Source organism: Polistes fuscatus, unplaced genomic scaffold, assembly GCF_010416935.1.
Source record: "Polistes fuscatus isolate 324 unplaced genomic scaffold, CU_Pfus_HIC Scaffold8, whole genome shotgun sequence".
Taxonomy (NCBI): domain Eukaryota; kingdom Metazoa; phylum Arthropoda; class Insecta; order Hymenoptera; family Vespidae; genus Polistes; species Polistes fuscatus.
The window spans coordinates 253,030-273,923 of NW_025113162.1; the positions used below are offsets into that span (position 1 = coordinate 253,030).

General features: G+C 29.7%; 2 protein-coding genes across 3 annotated transcripts; both read right to left on the reverse strand.

Annotated features, from left to right (window-relative positions):
- Positions 1-325: 325 nt before the first annotated feature.
- LOC122524694 (tumor protein p63-regulated gene 1-like protein) lies at positions 326-4,284 on the reverse strand. Its single transcript, XM_043647080.1, has 6 exons — positions 3,937-4,284; positions 3,335-3,551; positions 2,992-3,168; positions 2,770-2,877; positions 863-996; positions 326-771 (listed from the first exon to the last, which is right to left on the reverse strand). The coding sequence occupies exons 1-6, from the start codon at positions 4,022-4,024 to the stop codon at positions 584-586; spliced, it is 912 nt and encodes a 303-aa protein (XP_043503015.1). The 5' UTR covers positions 4,025-4,284; the 3' UTR covers positions 326-583.
- Positions 4,285-4,914: 630 nt separating this feature from the next.
- LOC122524867 (vacuolar protein sorting-associated protein 13D) lies at positions 4,915-20,495 on the reverse strand. Of its 2 annotated transcripts, XM_043647353.1 has the most exons (24): positions 19,865-20,495; positions 19,303-19,493; positions 18,982-19,213; positions 18,705-18,901; positions 18,464-18,631; positions 18,158-18,395; positions 11,332-18,086; positions 11,106-11,256; positions 10,800-11,028; positions 10,482-10,725; positions 10,021-10,389; positions 9,744-9,932; positions 9,329-9,652; positions 9,071-9,263; positions 8,794-8,976; positions 8,470-8,700; positions 8,073-8,099; positions 7,647-7,807; positions 6,938-7,552; positions 6,669-6,851; positions 6,215-6,586; positions 5,998-6,110; positions 5,493-5,919; positions 4,915-5,413 (listed from the first exon to the last, which is right to left on the reverse strand). In XM_043647353.1, the coding sequence occupies exons 1-24, from the start codon at positions 19,959-19,961 to the stop codon at positions 5,312-5,314; spliced, it is 11,991 nt and encodes a 3,996-aa protein (XP_043503288.1). In that variant the 5' UTR covers positions 19,962-20,495; the 3' UTR covers positions 4,915-5,311. The 2 variants fall into 2 exon arrangements, with proteins under 2 accessions (XP_043503288.1, XP_043503290.1); XM_043647355.1 differs by lacking the exon at positions 8,073-8,099.
- Positions 20,496-20,894: the final 399 nt, after the last annotated feature.

Consider the following 20,894-nt stretch of genomic DNA (forward strand, 5'->3'; position numbering starts at 1 on the left):
CTAAGTAATATCATTGATATATATTATAAAAGTGATAAATATATAAGAAATACTCGCTTAAATAATCATCAACGTTTGATACAATAATTTGCAACAATAAATAAATTTATTTATATTTGTAATTATATTTCAACGAATATTAATTTTTCAATCTAATGAGAGAAAAAACAATGCTATGAACTGTACATTAATAAATAAAAAGTAATATTTAAATAGATGTTTAAAATAAAATTAAATTAAAAAAAAGAATAAATGCATAAAAATTGTACGGTTAATTTAAGTTTATAATAACTTTATATATACATCATATAAGATTCTTTTTTTTTCCACTGTGTATGTTTTCTATCTTTATTAAAATAAAAACTATCTTTATTTCATCAATTAAATTATTAAAAATTGGATATGTGACTAGTAATAAAATAGCATCGTATCAATTTAAAATATATATAGATAACGAGATATTTAAATATAGAATGTAAAAATAGTAGGACAATGATCTATATAGCACTTGAAGTTCTCTTCATACTTCTGGCAATACTTGAGTTAGATTAAACATTTATACATAAATTTTGCAACGTATTTTTTAAAAGCTTACTTTACCTCGAACTTTGAAAAAACCTAAAGCATTTTTATTATGTACTAATGCACCAATACCGCAGTAATTCTCTACAATTATAGGTCCAGTCACCATGTTACATTCTTCTGGTAATAAACTTAAAATTGCTGCATGCATAGCTTCTACGTCAAATTTTGTCTTATCCATTTCAGAACCTATTGTTATCAATTATTTTATTATATATATGCGACATTATTATTGATAACATGCAAGATTTATATAAATATATAAGTTATTTTAATTTACCTTTATGCCAAAATAATGGATGACTCGCATACGTAAGCCATGGTATATTTTTTGCAAATGGGTTCCACTTTTTACTTAGAGATAGCGGACATCCTTTATTCCACATTAGTCGTGTGCCTAACATATGTCGCTTTCTGAAAATTAAAAACTACTTAATACGATTCAATTTCAAATTTTACAAACTTTTTTTCTCTATTTTTTCTAAATTCAAATATCTAAATATTACATGTTTATCAATTCATAAAACTATAAAGTATACAAAATATCGATAAAACATGCAAACAATTTATAAACTATAATTAAAAAATATAACCAATTATAAAAATCATAGAATAAGACACACACAGAACGCAATATAAAAATAGCAGAACTTACATTTACACATTTGTTGGCACAAATGAGACAACTCTTTAAAAACAAACAAAAGCAAAATTTCTTATTAGATGAATATAATAATATGATTTGCTATGTAAAAAGATTAGATACAGTAAAACCTGTTTTTGGGCGGTCCTTTTTTATGCGATTTTTTTTATGCGGTATGTGAATTCTAATGGCGTTCTTACAACATGGTTCAATGATTGCTTTGTACTAGAAGTTGAAAAATACATGACAGAGATAGGTCTTCCTATTAAAATGTTGCTAATTGTTGACAATGCACCCGATCATCCTTGTTTAGAACATCCTAATGTACAAATAGTGTTTTTACCACCAAATATGACTAGCCTTGTACAACCACTGGATCAGGGCTAATCGCAACTTTTAAGAAACATTATGTGAAATTAACTTTCAGCTACATTTTAAAAAAAAAACTAGAAAACGATGGAATAAGCCTGACTAAAATTTGAAAAAAGTTCTCAATTTTAGACTATATAAGCCACGCGACTGCAGCAATTGCTTAAATAAAACAACACTCATTAAATTCGTGCTAGAAAACGATCTGGCCTGAATATGACATTAATAGAAATGTAACCGAAAACACGTCCACGTTATTATCAGAAATTACTGTGCTCACACATAACATCAGCGGAGAAGGCTTTGACACTTTCAGCGAAAAAGGATCTTGCCAAAATAATTGAGGACGAAACTATCAATGATAATGACATTATCAATAATTTGATAGATTATGAAAATGGACAAAAATAACCAGATTTTATGACAGCTGATAAAATATATACAGGGATCCAGCTTTCCAACAAATAAGAAAAGCATTTTCTTCAAATAGATATCAAAGAATAACGAAAGGAGTTTAAAATTCCATAAAGAGCTGTGATCATGCGTATCTGGCTATTGTGATATTCACAAGTAACTGACCAACTGACCGTCGTTGCAAAAACGTATAACTGATTTTATGGTGATAAAAAATAAGTCAATTGAAATTGTATCTTCAAGTGACGAAAGAAATTTTGAACCAATTCATTACAAGAAGATGCGCATTTTGAATTACGACAAGTAGCAGTAAATTATGTATGTGAATTTTGAAAATTTCTCTATGTATACAATGAGAAATTAAATGTTTCTAAAATGTTTCCATGTGTAATTTGATTATTTATTTTGTTTGGAAGTACTTTCTCATGTATTTTGTAAATAATTGACGTATTTTCTAAGTGTCCCTTTTTTATGATGTCCCTCTCCGCCGCATAAAAAAAATTTTCTGTAATAAGTTGTATAAAGTTATTTGTTATATGTATATTTATGAAATTTCCGAATATTTTTTTTGTGTGGTTCCTTTTATGCGGTCCCTATCTACCGCACAAAAATAGGTTTAATTGTATATCATAAATATAATAAAGATTTTTATAAATGATAAGTATATATATATCACAAAATCCATAATGAACGAAAAATAATGAAAAGCGAACAAATATAATTAAAGCAGATATGAAATCCCATTCACTCTATTAATATACCTAGGCTCAAATTGTGTAATATTGGAACATGTAGTGAGTGATGACCATTCTTGACGTACGGCACAATTAATTACGTATGACATTACCTCTGCCAAACCATTTAATCGTCTATAAAAAGTTCATTTTTCTTAAAAATTATAAAATGAAGAATATTAAATTTAATTATAATAGTAGCACCTTAACATTAATAGCATAATAATATTTTGTTTTCATTAAACTTACGGGGCAAGGGATGACGTAGGATAAATCAGTTCACCTATAACTACCGTGTCAAGATTCGCTAGAGGTATTTTACTATACTCCAATATTTTTAATGAAATAAAATCATATTTCACAGAGTAAATATATGTACTTGTAAGCAATACAAGCCTTTCTTTTTCGGTATCCCACAAACTGATTCTATAAAAATATATTTTGTTCGTATGAATATTTAGCAAAATCATGCAATTTACTTGTATCAATTTTAATATGCTTTATCTATACATTTATATAGATAATTTTTTAATTAAAATATTAAATATATCACAATTCATTATAATAAATAATTATATATAGTAATACTTACTCAGTTAAAAGCCAGCTTCCAACAATGTCATTATTACTGACATCCTTCAAAAATTCCTGGCAATCATTTATTGCGCGTTCAACCACTTCTTTTCTATCAGTAAAGAAACTATGAACATCCACATTTTTAAATGGAACGTAGGAAATATCTTTAATAGATGGAACTTGTTCTGTGGTTTTAGAACTATCTTCTGTATCTAATTTTGCAGTGGTTGATCCTTAAGATAAAATATATAATATGTTTTTTATTAATTAGATTAAATATATATATATTGAACATTATTATAAAATATTTCTCTCTCTAATAATTAAATACATAGGTTATATTATAATGTAAATTATATGAAAAATTGTAAAAATGTTACATATATATATGGTATTTTTAAATATAATTGTTATACATATAAACAAATACTACAGCATTGAAATAAATATGTATAAATAATATATAATATAAATATGTTAAATAGATTAGATAACATGTACAAAAATATATTCGGTTATATATGAAAATTCATTAATTTAAATATATATTTTATTTAATACTTAACACATTGTTTATTAAAATGATAATAACATTATTAATAATAATTTCAAGCTTACCATCGATACTTTCTAGATCTTTAGCAATTTCTAAGGTAGCTGTTTGAAAATTTACCGCGGGTTCATCATCCAAAGATACTTTATCCATCTCGTTGATGTTTATGTATTTTTAAATATCGTAGAATACACTGTATAATTGAATATTTTCAATGAAGATTTATTTAATTTCTTTTTATTACGAGAAGTAAATGAATAATATTAATATATATTTATTAGGTACACAAACATTTTAACAAGCAACATATTCGCCATTTCTTATCATTGCAGGTGGCGTACGATGACGTATTGACAAGACGATATCACGAAAAATATTCATCAGCGCCATTATATATATTCATATTTATTGTATTTTTTATTTTTTCTTAAATATATACAGATTATTTTATTGTAAATATATGTATATATATATATTTTATTAAATCATTTATTTGAAGTATTGAAATTTGACATTAATATGCAACCACGTAATTAGATATAAATTGACCATGATATATAAGATTTTCTATTTACGTACATAGCATTAAATATAATTGTGCTTATCATATTCATGCTATTCTCAGACCACACACCATTAATCTGTAAACAAAAATCTTTACTATTTTACACTGTACAACATAACAAATTTATAAAAAGTATTCGAACATATTTAGTTATAATGTTATTTTGTACATGTATATCTTATATGTGATTATTTTACACATAAATATTGTTATAACAAAAATGTAAATATATTCTCATTATTATCGTCATCATCCTCATCATCATCATCATCGTCGTTATTATCATTGTATTACTTAAGTTTCTTTAAAAATCATTTCCTTCTTTTATACATACTTTGGTTTTATAATATTTTTTTTTACATTTCGATATTTAAATATTTTTATAACTTCGTAAATAAATATATATTTATAATCCATATATAAAACTATTACATATATATCCGGAAAGGGAAATAACTTGTTTTTTTACTTATATATATATATATATATATATATATATGTATGTATGTATGTGTGTGTGTGTATGTAAATGTATAACTTTCATTTTTTACAGTTTATCTTTTCGTTTCGTATTTGTGTATTCGTTTGTATCAAAATTACATTTACTATGTGTGCGAAATAACAGAATATACATAAAATTATTTAATAGTTAAGTGCAGAACTATACGCTACTAGAAAAATAAAATTATTTCTATATTCTTTTATAACACAGCAGCATATTGTGCCTTGCATCAGTCTTATTACCAATTATTTTAAGCGTAATAAGGCATTGCTGATGTGCACTTGCAAGAAGGGAAGGTCTTTTGACTAGTTTTTCAAGTAAAGTAAATTATTATCGAATTATATATATATAAAAAAAAAAGATTATTGTATTACTACTCGTAGGATTGAACATCATCAAGCATATTGTCAGAAGACGAAAGTGTTAAACAGCGCTCTTCATGCATTCCTTTAGCATAATTGATTTGTCGTGAAACCTAAAAAATAAAAATAATTTTTAAAAATATGTTCATAAACACATTGTTAATTTTAATAAAATATTACGCAAGTACTTACATGTTTAGCAACTTCCTCGTTGTCACAACGAACTTTTGGTCTTCTTAACAGTTCAGGACCATCAGTTATCAATGATCCTGAATCCATTCTAGATATTAATTCTATGTAATATAATGTTATGCCATTACTTTCAATTTTATGCATCGGCTGGCAATACAAAAGATCTGCTAAATTGACTTCAGTTACAACAGCTTTCGTTCCTCCAGAAATTACACGCACTCTTTCATTAGAAACTAGTACTTTTAAACTTTCAGTACCGCTGCGTAAACATTCGTATGCCAAAAGTAATTCCGAATAGTCACGATTGTTAATACTGTAAAGAAATTCTTGTCCCTCTGCCTGTTGTCGGTTATAGGGTGGTAATAAAACAGCTGCACCACTGGCGATACGAGGAGGTCTGTCTCGTTTTGGTATCGTACGATGAGCACTAAAAAATTAATAATATTTTTATAAATTTTTGAAAACATACGCATGTAGTAGATTCTACCATTTTTTATTTTTATACCTTCTACTTGTTTCTCGTACTGCAGTTGCGGTTTCTGTGGCAAGATCTAACACACCCACAACTGGTTTTGTGATAGTTCCTACTACTCCTTTACCAAAGCCAGCAAAGAAACCCTGAAATTTTTTACGCAATTATTTTTTATTAATTTTCTAATGAAACAAATAAAAATCTTTAATTAATATTTTTGAAAAATCTATATAAAATTTATATTACATACCGGAAATCCTTCGTTAGTAGCTCCATCATAGGTTTGTTTAAAAATACTTGTAACACCCCCTAGCAAACCAAAGCCAAGTCCTTTAAGACCTGCGACTAAATGATCGCTACTTCCTGCAGTATTTGCTCGAATTCTTTGTCTAGCTTCTTCATGTCTCTCATCCATAATTACACGACCCAAACCATCTGATAAAGATTCTGTTACCTTAGCTGCTGAGTTTGATATACCGTGTGTAACATTTTTCACCAAAGTTTTAACACTGCCTTCATATATTAAACCGGAGACTCCTTCTGTTACATCATTCATAAATCCAAGAGGATTACCCAAAAAATCAACAGATCCTAATATAACAGCTGCTTGCCATTTTAATTCCTGTAATTATTTCAAAATTAATATAATATCTTATTAACAAATGTACATATATGTATATCATAAGAAAAATCGAATACTATACATCTTTGTAATGTTTTATAATCGAATGCATTAAAAACTGGATATTTTCAAAAGGGTGTTTCTTAACAAATGCTTCTAATTCAATCGTAGCATCTTCAAATTTGATCAAAGTTAAACCCAATTTTCTTTTTATTGCTTGAAGATGAGGTGGTAATTTCATAGTAGTGAGCACACTAAGCTTTACCTAAAATACATTCAATTAATAATTTATATTTGTATTTCTTACAACATGTAAAATTTTAAAATTGATAAATAATTGTGTATAAATACCTGATTAGGGATAATTTTTAACGCACCAAAATAATATCGTTTAGCATGAGAAGCGGACACTTCAGAAATAAATCTTTGTGCTTTAAAATCATTTTCATCGAGTGGCACTTCTATTTCAGATCTACCAGCTCCAACAAAAGCTGCCAATTTCAAAATTAATTTTTCTTCGAGATGTATACACAATGGTTTGATACTAATTATCAAATGTTTGTAAATTTCAGCATTTTGATTTTTAGATTTTAATTTTTCTGCAGCCACGTGTATCGCAGGTCGATGATTATTTTCTGTGCGTGGAGAACGAGTGACGTACAAAACGGATGTACATTGTGCTTCAACAAGTTGATTATCAATTTGCACATCTTCAATGCTTGAATCTAATACTGTATTAGTGGAAGTTTGCATAAGTTTCAAAGATATACCAGCGAACCGCGCAAACAATAATTCCTCGGGTGGCCTTTGCGATACTATCGATAATCCCAAACCTGTTGGTAAATTAACATTTAATTGCAATTCATGAAAATCTAGATTTTCAGTATCAATGCGAACATGCGTAGGACGTTGAGTAACAGCAATATGTGACCAGTCACGTTCTTCGAGTAAAGCAAACGTCTTTTTCTACAAGATAAATTAAATCAAATAATTAACAAGATGCAAAATGTTAAAAAATTCGATTGAAAGAGAAAGAGGAAGATATTTCTTTATAACTTACTCTCTCCTTAATATCCAATATTTGTAATACACGTGTTGGACCATCGGTAATTACTTTTACCGATAAAAATCCGGAACCTGGTCGTAATTTTTGCCTTCTAACTCTTTGTTCGACTGGTGGTGGATTTGTATGAGTTTGTGGACCTAGTACAGCCTCGCTCCCTATATAATATAATACATTTAATAACGTAAAAATATAAATATATAGAAAATTATATAAATATATAAATTTCAATTAGGTTAATCTAATTAGCTTAACATATTAATAAGAAATAATTTTTCTATTATTGTAAAATGTATGCAATAAAGAGAGCAATTACGCAATGAAATTAAAAAACAAGCCGGGTTATTAGCCTATTATATATATTGCATTAGTACATATTATACTTATATATAAATTTTTAGTGTACTTTATATTAATACGTACACATGTGCCAACGGGCAACACTGCCGCCTGTAACATTCATTAATTATTTGAGCCCTTTAGTAATTTATAAATTAATTATTTATTATAGGACTTAGAGATTTTCTAAGCTGCATAGTTAAAAGTTGGCACATATATATCACTGTTTAAATATTATTTGCAACAAAATAGTAAACGGCAAAATGAAAACAAATACTTCATGATAAGAATGATAATAAACCAATTGTTGTTGAAAATAATATTCTAGTCAAAGAAAAAATTCTAATAACACTTATTGTTAAATATATATCTGTAAGATTTAAAGATGTTAAAAATCAAGTTCGTCTATTTTAAATCATATGAACACGTACAAACCTATATATTATATAAAATTTATAAAATATCATTTTAAAAATCTAACCTTCGTGTAATCCCATAAATCCATCTTTTGATTGGACACACATATTTCTATGTACGCAACACAATCGCCCATCTTCCGTAAATCGCCACGTTTGTGTAGATCTGCGCCGTGGATCTGGTTTTCTTAATGCAAGAGCACAATAAGTAAATGGTTGCGGAGCTGTGCCAGCTATATCTAATACTAATACTGTATCCGGTGTTTTTGAATGTTTATCTCTTGGAGGACTAGAACCTGTTTAGATAAATTAATATATTTAAAAAAACAGAGTCATTGATATATTTTGTTATAATGATTCGTTCATTTTATTATTATTACTATTATTACCTTCATGTTGTAATTGTCCTTCGCTACTCATTCTCCAAAGTTGAGATCTAGCACCATATTGTTTTTTGCGAAGAACAACCCAACCACCAGGGCCAGCTTCCAACACCAATCTTTGTGTTTCTACATCTAATGGATCTGAACCATTATCTCCTGATCCAAGATCACTGTCACTTTTAAAAGTTCCTATTAAAACAAAAATTATTTTTATATAGTTTGTCGTTTTATATTATTAATAAAAATCATGGAGAAAAATATTTAATACATAATATATGTTTACCAGTGAATGCAATATAAATAAAATTTTCATAAATTAAACTTCGTCCATCTCCAAGTATATTTAAATCATACGAAGCTGTAACACTACCTGGAGCAGTTAATACTAAACCAGTTGGTTGGATTGGTTCATCTAATGCATACGGTACAGATGAGTGAGGTCTTACAGACCATTCTAAACTATCAGGTACAGATATCTATAAACATAACGAATAATATGTTACATCAGTTAATTTTTATTAATATTATTTTATTATATTACCTGATTAACTATCAACTGAACTTCAGAGAAATTGTCAACTCTTATGGGAGGTGGCATAGTGTCCGCATCCGTAAAGACGATAAAATATGTACTTTCTTGTAGTACTACATCAACTCGTAGAAAATTCATCTTTCCTACTGTATCTCTAATGTTAATTGTTAAAGAATAATTATCATCTAATTTAATACCACCCGACCACATACAATTTGGTATATTCTTAATTCGAACACACAATAATAAATCTTTATCAAGTCTTGGCCAATGAAATGGCATATGACAATCAGGCATTGATGTTATATATGTTGCTTGAGCATCTGGATGAGTCTAAAAAACACACATAATTCAATTTTAAAGTCTTAGAAAAAAGATTATATATTATTTTTATAAATATAAAATGAATTTCAATTTCAATTACAACTGTGGTAGTAAAGCATCTCTGTGCTAATTCCAAAGTATAAGATGACCTATTATGTAATTGATACCGTGGTGATAATGTTACAACTGTTGTAGCTCTGTACCGTCCTCTAGCTGTACGTGTAGCTACACTAATCAGATATACGATATCAGGTCTGTTCTCTCGTAGCGTCACTCTAAGCCGATGTACCTGCAAAAGATATTTTAAATTCATCAAGGACCAATATTAAAGAATTTTTAAAACAATATTTTTATTTTATTGTAAAATTACAACCAACCTGTATTCCAGGTTGTAAGTGGAAGTGTTGAGACCATTGTGGTATACCATTAGGATGAACTGCAGCACCCACTCTTGCTGATAAAGTTCTGCTAGCTTCTTCATCGCTGAATGAAAATAATAACGGCGCAACCATTCTTGCTTTTTCATGTTCTTCAAACTGACCAGCTGCTTCAAATCCAACACCTTCTTGCTTGAAAACAAGTGGCAATCCTGTTTTATTGATAATCCAGTATGGTGAAGTAATAGTAATTTGCATTGCAGAACCTTTTTCAACAATAATAGATGCGTACAAAAATAATATTCTGCTATTAACGTCTGTTAATTTTAAACGTGCTGTAAACGAACCACTATTTGGTGGCAAAAATATCTGCAAATATCCATAATGTTTATACCATGTAGAAATAGTAATATTACATATAGAAGTAGTAATATTAATCGATCAAAATAATTTATACGTACTGTTCCTGTACCAGGATAACCATCTAAATGAATAATAATTTCTAATTGTTCCTCGATATTTGGACAATGTAAATCAGCATTACCACCAGGTCGGATCCTTCCATTTTCTGTTCCTGCTTCATACAACAACTCATATGGTAGTAAATTAGTTAATGTGATAGGTGCCATTATTATTATTTTATGCGCAGGCAATGTTTGGCCAGTATCAATTGGATAGTTATCACGTTTTACAGCTACACACATTCTGTAAAACAAAACAAAAAAATAGTATGAAGATAATGATATCACTCAACAAATTGATATCTTGCTTAAACTCACCTGAATATATTAAATTGATTACTTTTACAGGCAATATGACTTTCAGAAACTTCTGAAGGTTTTTTAATAATTGTCCAATCTATTGGTTCAATACAATATTGAAACAAGTTGTTTGGAAATATTGGTCTGAAACACATTTGCATGCCAATGTGTCCTAAAGGTACTGAAATTACAGACTGTGCAGGTAACTGGATAATTTTTCCACTGACTGATGAATTTAACGGCAAATCTATAAAAAAAAATACAATTATATATTAGTAATAATTATGAAATATTAATATTAGAAATAATAATCAGAAAACTAACATCCGAATGGATTTAACGACTTGTCCATCTTAATTTCAATCGAATGTGTCAATTTATTACTTATTTGCAAAGCTGATCTAACTGTGATCAATTTCCTAGCAGAACCTTCTAATTCAACAGCAAATACTATCCTGGTTTTGGAAGATATTATCTGAAATTTAAATCTATGAATACTTCTATCTTTTTACTACATAAGAATAATCTTAATCACAAAAATATTATTTACCTGATTCTTTAGAAAATCAACGGTTGCATGCCGAAAATATATACCAACACGATCAACAGTTACTGGATCTACTGCTGTCCAACCATTGACAATTACTGCTACTTGATGTCTTCTTTCGATATGTGTAGCATAATGACGTAATTTTCCTCTTCCTTCAAATGTAAATGGTATTGTATTTCCTGGTGTCACTTCGATCCACGTTTCATCCTTTTGTAGAACACTCTTAGATTTAAAATTTTTGCTAATGTCTTTTATATTGTCTGCTGTAGCAATGAAAGTTTTAAACCATAATGTGGATCCAGTTTCATTTTTTAAAGCGAACGGGATAAAGGGTGACCGACGACGATATCCTTGTCCGCTTACTATTGATTTATTAACACCATTTTCCCTACTAGATAAATAATATTCTTGCGTCCAATTGTGTTTAACTAATTGAACAAGTTCTACCAAAGTAGATGTTACATTGACATTTACAGAATCTTGGGAACAAATAAATACTTCTAGTCTTTTCGGATCAAGGGAATTATTAAGAGTTTGTTCCCACCGAACATTGGCACTCCATGGTTCAATAAATGGTTCCCAACCACAAAGTACTCTATTGTAATAATCAATGCCACATGTTGCAGATATTGACCCATTTCCTTGTAATATCTGTGCACCCGTTTGTTTCCACGATAAATCAATAAGTGTTAATTCCATTAGTGGAACATCTGCATCTCTGCAATCATCTATTATGCATATTCTGGCACATGTTGTTTGTACTTCTATGACATTAAACATTGATTCACTTTTCAAAATAATATCAGAATTTGCAGCTGCATTTTGTGTTAACCACAATGCCGCTTCATCCAATTGACCATTGCATCGTTCTAATGCATTTTTACAATCTGTTTCTGTGAAACCAAGAGCATTTAACTTTGCTATTTGATTTTCCATACTATTTAATAACTCATTCGATCTCTGTTTAGCTGTTAATGTCTGTTTTGGTAATGAATTCAACATTCTAAAAAACATAGTTACATCATGATAACTTAATCTCACACATAAAGGTTGAAGTTGAATTTCAAGACACTTTTGTTGTGTTAATTCTACACTAGCACCAACAGGATCAATAATAGATAAAGCAGTTTCTTCTTCCAATCCCAAAATACAAGAGAATAATTCACAATGTGATAAGTTACAAGATAATGGCTTTTCATCTTCTTGCGGTACAGTCTTATATGCTATAACAGCTGTACATTTAAGTATTACAGCATTAGTGTCGCATATTGATGTGTCTTCGACAAATACTAATTCAGAATCTGTTATATTAACTTTGATTTCCACTGGCAATAAGTTTAAAGAAAGATTACTAGTATCTTGACAAACAGTTACTTGAGTCATTCCTGGGATTGGATTAGGTTCAGGTGAATTTAACATTACAAAATCTCTAACAGCTTCCCACCAATCAAGAATAGCTGTAAGTCTCATACTATGCAAAAGTATTGTAGTCGCAGCACTATTGTTGCGTCTTCTATGATGTACTTCGGCTTGTACATGGCCTTGAGTATTATTGGAATTTTTTAATGGCTGCAAAATACTTGTGAAAACGTTAGATCGTTTATTAACAGGTTCGTCTTGAAATCGCATGTCGGTGATCAATATTTCTTGTGAGACTAAATCAATATCCTGTGATCCATCACTTAAAGAATCCAAAGTTAGCATTGACTTGATAAAATTAATGCAAGCTAATGCTGCAATATCATGATTAGGATGTAATTTTACTGTTACATTTACTAGTTCTAAAGTAATACACGATTTAGTCCAAACTTTTTCTTGATCCTCTGTGATAGGCATAGTATAATCTACCTTATCATTTAAATCTTGCATGTAAGAACGTAGATCATCTAAATTCTCTCCAATATTATAAGACAGTAAGCCACGTATTAACATATATTGAGCAGGATCCAAAGCGCAGTCCATTGTTGAAAGTACTCCATGTATACTTAAATCTGAAATTTCTCTGCTTATATAAACATCTAAATTTCGTTCGATACGTAGATTTAAATGGCACATTTCAGTGAGCAAAGATAATCCAATTTTTTTGATAAAAAATCCTCCAACTATTAGTGTATCTATACTTTCTTGATCATCGTATTTAGCTGTTATCCTTTTAGCTGCATAGACGTCCATATTAACAAGTTCTAAAAGTGTAACATCTAGAAGACATTCTTCAATAATCGAAGAATGTTCAAAACTGTTTTGAACCGTTAATTCTCCAAGATCTAACAAAATTAATTCATTAGATGTAGAGCTGACAGGAAGCAATATTACAGGTGCTCCAGCATGTAATTCTAAAGACAATCTCATACTTCTAGTTTTAGTATCTATTGCGATTCCAGTATCAGCACGTAAGTTTGCCATAATAGTCCAAAGTTGTGAAAAATGCCCGAAGAAAGCTTGAAGCTCGGCTACAAATCTTTGCGTATGTACGTAATGAACGGCAGACATTTCCAATTTTAATCGTGCGTCATAAGGTCTTTCTTTCGAATCGATATAACTCGTGTATTGAACGTTCAATGCTTTTCTACCAGATGAGAGAAATCTTTCCCTATAATATCTGCCATGTGGTGTTAAATCGAGCAATGACATTGAACCCAATGATCCTGATATTTGTGTTTTACCATCTGCTTTTAAAATGACCATACTAGCATTTGATACATTTGCTTTAGCTATCTCCCGATCAGATTGTGTTAATACCAAAGTAAGAGATCTTACTTCTATTTCAAATTCTGATTTTGCAGGAACATCGTACATTTCGTTTGTTTGTTCTAATTCTGTAGGTACTTGATGTGCATAAATTTTAGGATTTGTCTCGGATGGTCCTGCTATTCCAAAAAAATCAAATACGACCATCCATGACTCCACACTTATTACTAAATCTAAACAATTAAAATCAACAGTTACTATTTTTTGGAAATACTGTGTTCCTTCAAAATCGCTGTCTGGTTCTATCATTAAAATATTTATTAAAACTAAATTTTCTTCACTTGTAGCTAATCCAGGCGATGGTGGTGGTGTATTGGGAGTACCGATTAAGGATGGCGGAGTTCTACGCCAATGAGCAGGAATTGTTCCAAATAAAGTATCTGCTTCTAATCTATCAGGTAAACTACCTCTTCCATAATTACTTCGAAATTGTTGGATAAAAGATAAATCAGGGCAAGATTTAGATACACCTGTAGGCAACTTAGCTCGAACTGGAGCCGATGATTGCATCATATATCGATGTCGAGATCCAATAGGGCATAAAAGATCTTCCATGAGAAGAGAACGTAAAGAGACTTGCATAGTTGATTCATTCCTCTGTAATTTTTCATATTTGGCAATAAAATCTCGCATCGACAATTCTACCAGTGGCTGTTCAGAATGAGCTTGTTTCAATTCAATACTTAAACTTGGAAGTTCGAACAGTACTTTTATAGACAAATCCAATTTTTCCGAATAGGTTGATGTTTTCTGTAAATTAGGTGATTTTTTAATCACTGGTGTACTGGTAGGCATTGACATTAATCTATTCGTAGTATCTAATAATTGTTCATACTGTCCACGTGATAATGACACTTTTAAAGGTGTCAAAACAACTCCATGAACTTGTACTACCGGATTATTTACAAATTCTGCATCTAATAAAAAATTAGAACTCTGAGTCAATGTGTTCTCTTTTTCAACTATAATTTTCAATAATGTGTCATGTAATATTGGCTTGCCATATTCTTTGCAAGAATACATTTCCTCGGCTCTCAAAGGTAAGTTATTGTGTACTTGATTAATATTTGCAGTTGTTTCGAGAGAATATAAATTCATATCTCGAACTTCCAAAGTTATTTTATGTTTCATCATAGAACTAGGCTGAGGTTCATGTTGAAGTGACATTGTACCTAAATGTGCAACAAACACTTGTGTACTATGTGAAGATCGTGGAATTACAAGCACTGGACTGTCTAATATTATATCCAGTTTTAAAGATAAAGTGCCAGAATTTTCTGAAGACATTGATAAACTAGGTAAACGTTTGCGTGGTGGGATTGACCAGTCTTCTGCATTCACTAAACCCATTGCCATATCTGTTGCTGCTGCACTAATTTGTCTAGCTAGATTACTCAAGTATTGTTTAAATTCATCAGCACATGAACGTAGTTCCGACAACAAATGTGGTGCATGCGTGTACCATACACTTCCAACTCGTATTGTTAAATCAACTGCAGTCTCTGCAAGCTCTTGTTGATGATATCTAGTATTTCGTTTAGCAGAAAATCTAAATGCTTCTGATTGATCCGATATGTTAGCAAAATATTCTACCAATTGTTGTGGCGACTCAGCCAAAGGATCTCTGCCAACGCTTAAAATCCTCTGATGAACTTTACCAATGATAGTTTGATCCAATACTTGTAATCCTCCTAAAGATCCTGAAATAGATGTCTCAATTGCCAATGTTGCTTGTATTCGTGCATCTGACATCGTGGCAGTTGCAACTTTTTGTCCAATTAAATGATTATCCTGCATAACAGCTCGAAGAAGTAATACATTCAATCTATGAAAATCAAATGTTATTTCTGTTCTTGTCGCTTCTTTTGATACTGTATCTTGATATGATAATGATTCTTGTCTTTCGATTAGTCCAGGTTTTATTTTTCGCGATGGTAAAATTCTTCGAAAAAATCCCATTAATTCTACGATCGTTTCTTGATTAGCAATGATGTCTAAATTATTAAATTGTATATTTGCCACTCTTAAATTTTCCAAAGGATCATAAACCAGTGTTAGTTCTACAATAATTAAAGCTTCTGTATCTAATTTGTCCAATCCAATAAAGGAATTATTTCTAGGTGAATTAAGATTAGCTAAATTAGATAAAGCATGAGTGAGAGCAACTGGAGTGGTTAATTTTTTAGAAATTAAAGGGTCTGGAGAACCAGGTGAGACTGGCGAGACAGGAGACGTAGGTTCAGAATCTCTCAAACTTCCAGATACGCTATCCATGCCAACATGTTTATGACTAGCAACTAATAATTCAAAATCAGGGCCAAATTCTTGAAGTGCATCTACTAAGAGCAATCCATGAACTAACAATGATGCACTCAAATCAGCCGTCCTTTTACTTAATGCCGCTCTAACACCAGATACTTGTAATTCTGCAACACTACGTCCTCGTGATTGTAATTCAAATGTCATTTGATTGATAATGAATTGAACCATCATAGCATGAGTTAAAGCTCGTTCTTCCGTTTCTCCTTTTTTGGGACTTTCAGGTTCCATATTAATTACATCAGATTGTGGAATATTAGTTGACATAGGAAAACTTGATAATAAGTTATACATCAAACGAATCGATTCAACTTTCTGTTCATTTACATGTACTACTAATCTTGGTAAATTTCCAGATACAGTTACAGATGGAAAATTTGGATCCGTCGTGGTAATAACTCTTCTCTCAATTTGTAAAGATATATTGAATCTTTCCAAAACATGTAAGGTAGATGTTCCTCTAGATCTAACATGTTTCCAATTATCCTTTACTTTTCCTACCAAAATTTGTAAATCTACCAAATCTACCGAATAATGATCATATAATTTTTGATGTAACGCGGCTTCTGATAAACCTTGGAAATCATGTATAGAGCCATTTTCTTGACTGCCAGGTGGTGTTGAACATGGAGTTTCAAATCTTTCATCTTCATCATCGCTATTCGTTGAACTTGCTTTTACAGATATTTCATTTTCCAATTGCATATTTTCGATGTTATTTGACAGACGTAATTTTCCAAAATCGACGACTACTACAGCTGCATTAGAATCTATAAAATTTTCTACGAGTAAAATTTGCGGAGCAGAGATATTGAATTGTAAATCCCAAGACAAACGATAAACAAATTCCCCATCCAAAATCTGTTCCCAATTTTTGATAAGGTGACGCCTTGTTCTTCGTTTCATTGCTTGTAATCTTTGATTAGAGGAATCTCTATGAGGTTTGCACATGAAATCGATAAGCCAATGTATTACTTCTGGATTATATACAATATCCAAAGATTTTGAATAAACATGTAAAGAATAATCCGTACTCAAATGTAATGGCTTTTTCTCATAAATCAATTCAAATAATTGTTGGGGCACGTGATTAATCAATTTCTCAGACGATCCACGTGCACGTGATGCACTATTTATAACTTGAGGTTGCACCAATATAGGAAAAGTAGAATTATACGTTAAGTAATCATGGAGATATAAGGCACCTAAACTTATAGAAAATTTATGAGATCCAGACCTAGGTCTGGACTCGTAAGTTAAATTAACTCGTTCAAATTGCAATTCTATCCTAGTCCTTGTATTATCACTATCCTTGTCTGTAGTAGAAAAAGATATTGCTCCCTTCGATAAGGCGAAATTAAATTGTCCAAAAACTGTGTCGCGACCTAATAAAGTATCATCCATTGTGTCAGTCAATGCATCCAATAATTCTCCATCAAAAGTTGATGATATATTTTTGGTATCACTATGCGATGTCTTGGAATACCAGCCCCACCATTGCGGAAACCACTGTACCAATATTCCACGTGCTTGAGGTACATTGACATTTGAAGTCTGTGCTATTTTTGGAGGTCGAATTTTAAACATTGCTAATTCTCTTAATGCCTTAAGCTCTTCAAAACTACGTTCTTGTTCAACTTTTTCTTTTACATGTTTAGTTTCTGGTGGCAAAATAGATGTTGGTGTACCTGCAGTAATAGCATACATATTAATATTTCATATAATATAAAAAACTAAGATAAAATTAAATTATACGTACCTAATAATTTATGACATGCTTCGACATAAATAATATTTTCCTTGCCTCTAGCAATCATATCATCCCATGATAATTGTGGTTTCAATGTTTCTCTGCCAATGTGACATCGTGCAGCATACTTCCACCATTCTTTAGGTGCTGCACTAATAGAAACATTAGGTCGACACTGTCTTTGTTGTTTTCGACGATCTATGTCCTCCAATTGTTTAATGCATTCTACTATTTGTTCATATGCTTCCTACATATATTCAAATATGATTTATTATAATACGTTGTTTATCAATATTCCTAATAACTACAACTTACGTCTGTGAGGACTAACGGTACTTCATCCAACAAAAGGTCAACAATAATCCTTGGTTTATTTAAAGATCTTAAAGGAAGTTCAGATCTATCTCTTTTGATATGAGCTCTTGCGCTCACAGGCGATAAAATATGATTCCTAATTAGACTTTTTGTTTCATTCATAGCAATCTACGAATTAATTAACATTAGTCAAAAAACGATATGAAAAATAAACATTATATCTATTGAATTAGAAACATACAGCTAAATCACCGAGATTAAGATGACTAAAAAGCTGTTCTTTTTTTATGTAATTCCAGTAAATAGAAAGTCTATCAAGTTCCATAAGTTTAAATGATGCATCTGTAAGATTCCATGAAGTAGAACCTGGTACCCAACTGGCATCACAACTTTGTGCAGTCAATGCACCTATTGTAATACCCAAAGTAATGGCACCATCTACATAGATGCATAAAAATATAAATATATAAATATATTAGAAATATATTATTAATTATTAATTAATAATAAAAGTTTACCATTCGATAATGTCAATCCATCTTCGTATCTTATGTGAACATCTTTTATATTTAATTGCAAATTTTCTATAATATTAGTTACTAAGGAAGTTCCATAATTCAACCAAGAACTATAACTAGTAGCGTAGTAACCAGGATCTCTATCTGTATCAGCTCTCCATCTTGCTTCTAAAGATTCTAATCGATTAAGTTTGTATTCCAAAAGTGCTTGCTCCTCTGCTTCATTATCGTACTATTTAAATGTTCAATATGATTAATTGAATTGGTGAAATTGTATATTCGAATAAAAATAGATATTAAAATAAATCCTTTTTTATATACCTCATCGATAGAAATTGGTCCTATTACTACATACAATTGTTCTATTGCTATAACCCATGACGCAGTCCTTATTTGTCTAACTGGTACTTGCAATCTAATTTTCCCAATAAATCCAGATTTTATTTCAATTGGTAAACCAATGTGACGCAACGCTTCGCGTTTTAATGGTAAATTTTCTAATTCTACTTCTCCTAAAAGTAAATGTATGTATCATAAATGTAAATAATTCTTATATATTGCTGTAAATCTATTAATTCAAATTATGAGGCAATATCAAAAGATATAATTATACTTTCGTATATGTATATATAAATATATAATAATTAAACTGAATTTTTTAAGTACTATCTCATTAGTTCTTAGTATAAATTTATTTAGTAAGGAAAACAACTACTTTGTTATGTTTATTAACGATTCAAACGACAAAGATAGCAAATATGTTATATAATTAAAATAATATATATTTAAAACAAAACTTGTATTTTCAAGTAAATTGTTATTTTAAGAAATATTAACTATGATATAAAGTAAATAAATTTATTAGAAAAAAACATAATCTTACCTGATAAAAGTGCAATACTTAATTGATCCGTATTTAGATTTTCAACATATTTTCCTAAATAAGTATTTAATACCCAGGCTACTAGTCCTTCCAACATTTTGAAAAATGCGTCGTAATTTTTGAAACTGCTCTTACGACCGTGTATATTGTAGCAAGCATTAAGTAAATTTTCTAGGTTAAAACGAGTAAACTATAATATAAATATCGAATATATACAACAATGGGAATAACAAATTATATTGATAATAAGCTTTCATTTGGGCTGCATTTTATAAACATTGTACATTTAATGCTTGTCATAACATTTTTTAATAATCATTGAACTTGTTAACACTAATAAAAAAAAACTTTTCCACACACTTGTAAATTCGGTTGACCACCACTGATATCAACATTCGTTTATTGTTAGTTCGTACAAATGTATATATATAAATTACTAAATGTTTTAAACAAATATTTTTTCAATGTTTAAGAATTATTTCCAATTTTTTTTGCGAATATTTATTCGAAGTTAAACTATAAAAATAACTGATATCGAAGTATAAATATCTGACTATATAAGGGTATCTGATTTCTTTTAAGATTTGCAAAACTCACGAACTATTCTATTCTATTTTACCAACAGAGAAATATTACGAATACTATTTTTAAATATAATTATCGTTTCATGAATTTTTCATTAATATTAAGTTTTCATTTCCAATATTCGATTATAAAAAATGGTTGATTTTTTAAAACTACGATGATTAATTTAATTCAATATGTACACCAATCACCTAGCTACATTCTAGAAGAAGTTATCATCTATTGGTAAGTTAGACAGGAAATGATTTATTAAACATATTTAGCTATTACAACATCTAATAAATATTTAAAAAATAGATATTTTTTATTTATATATTATCCTGCATGAATAAAAATCAAAAAGAAAACATTAGTCTGAAATTTATTCATAAATCAATTTTTATTTAACGTTTCGATATTTTTACAAATAAAAATCGCAATTGTCGTTATACATAAATTATTATAT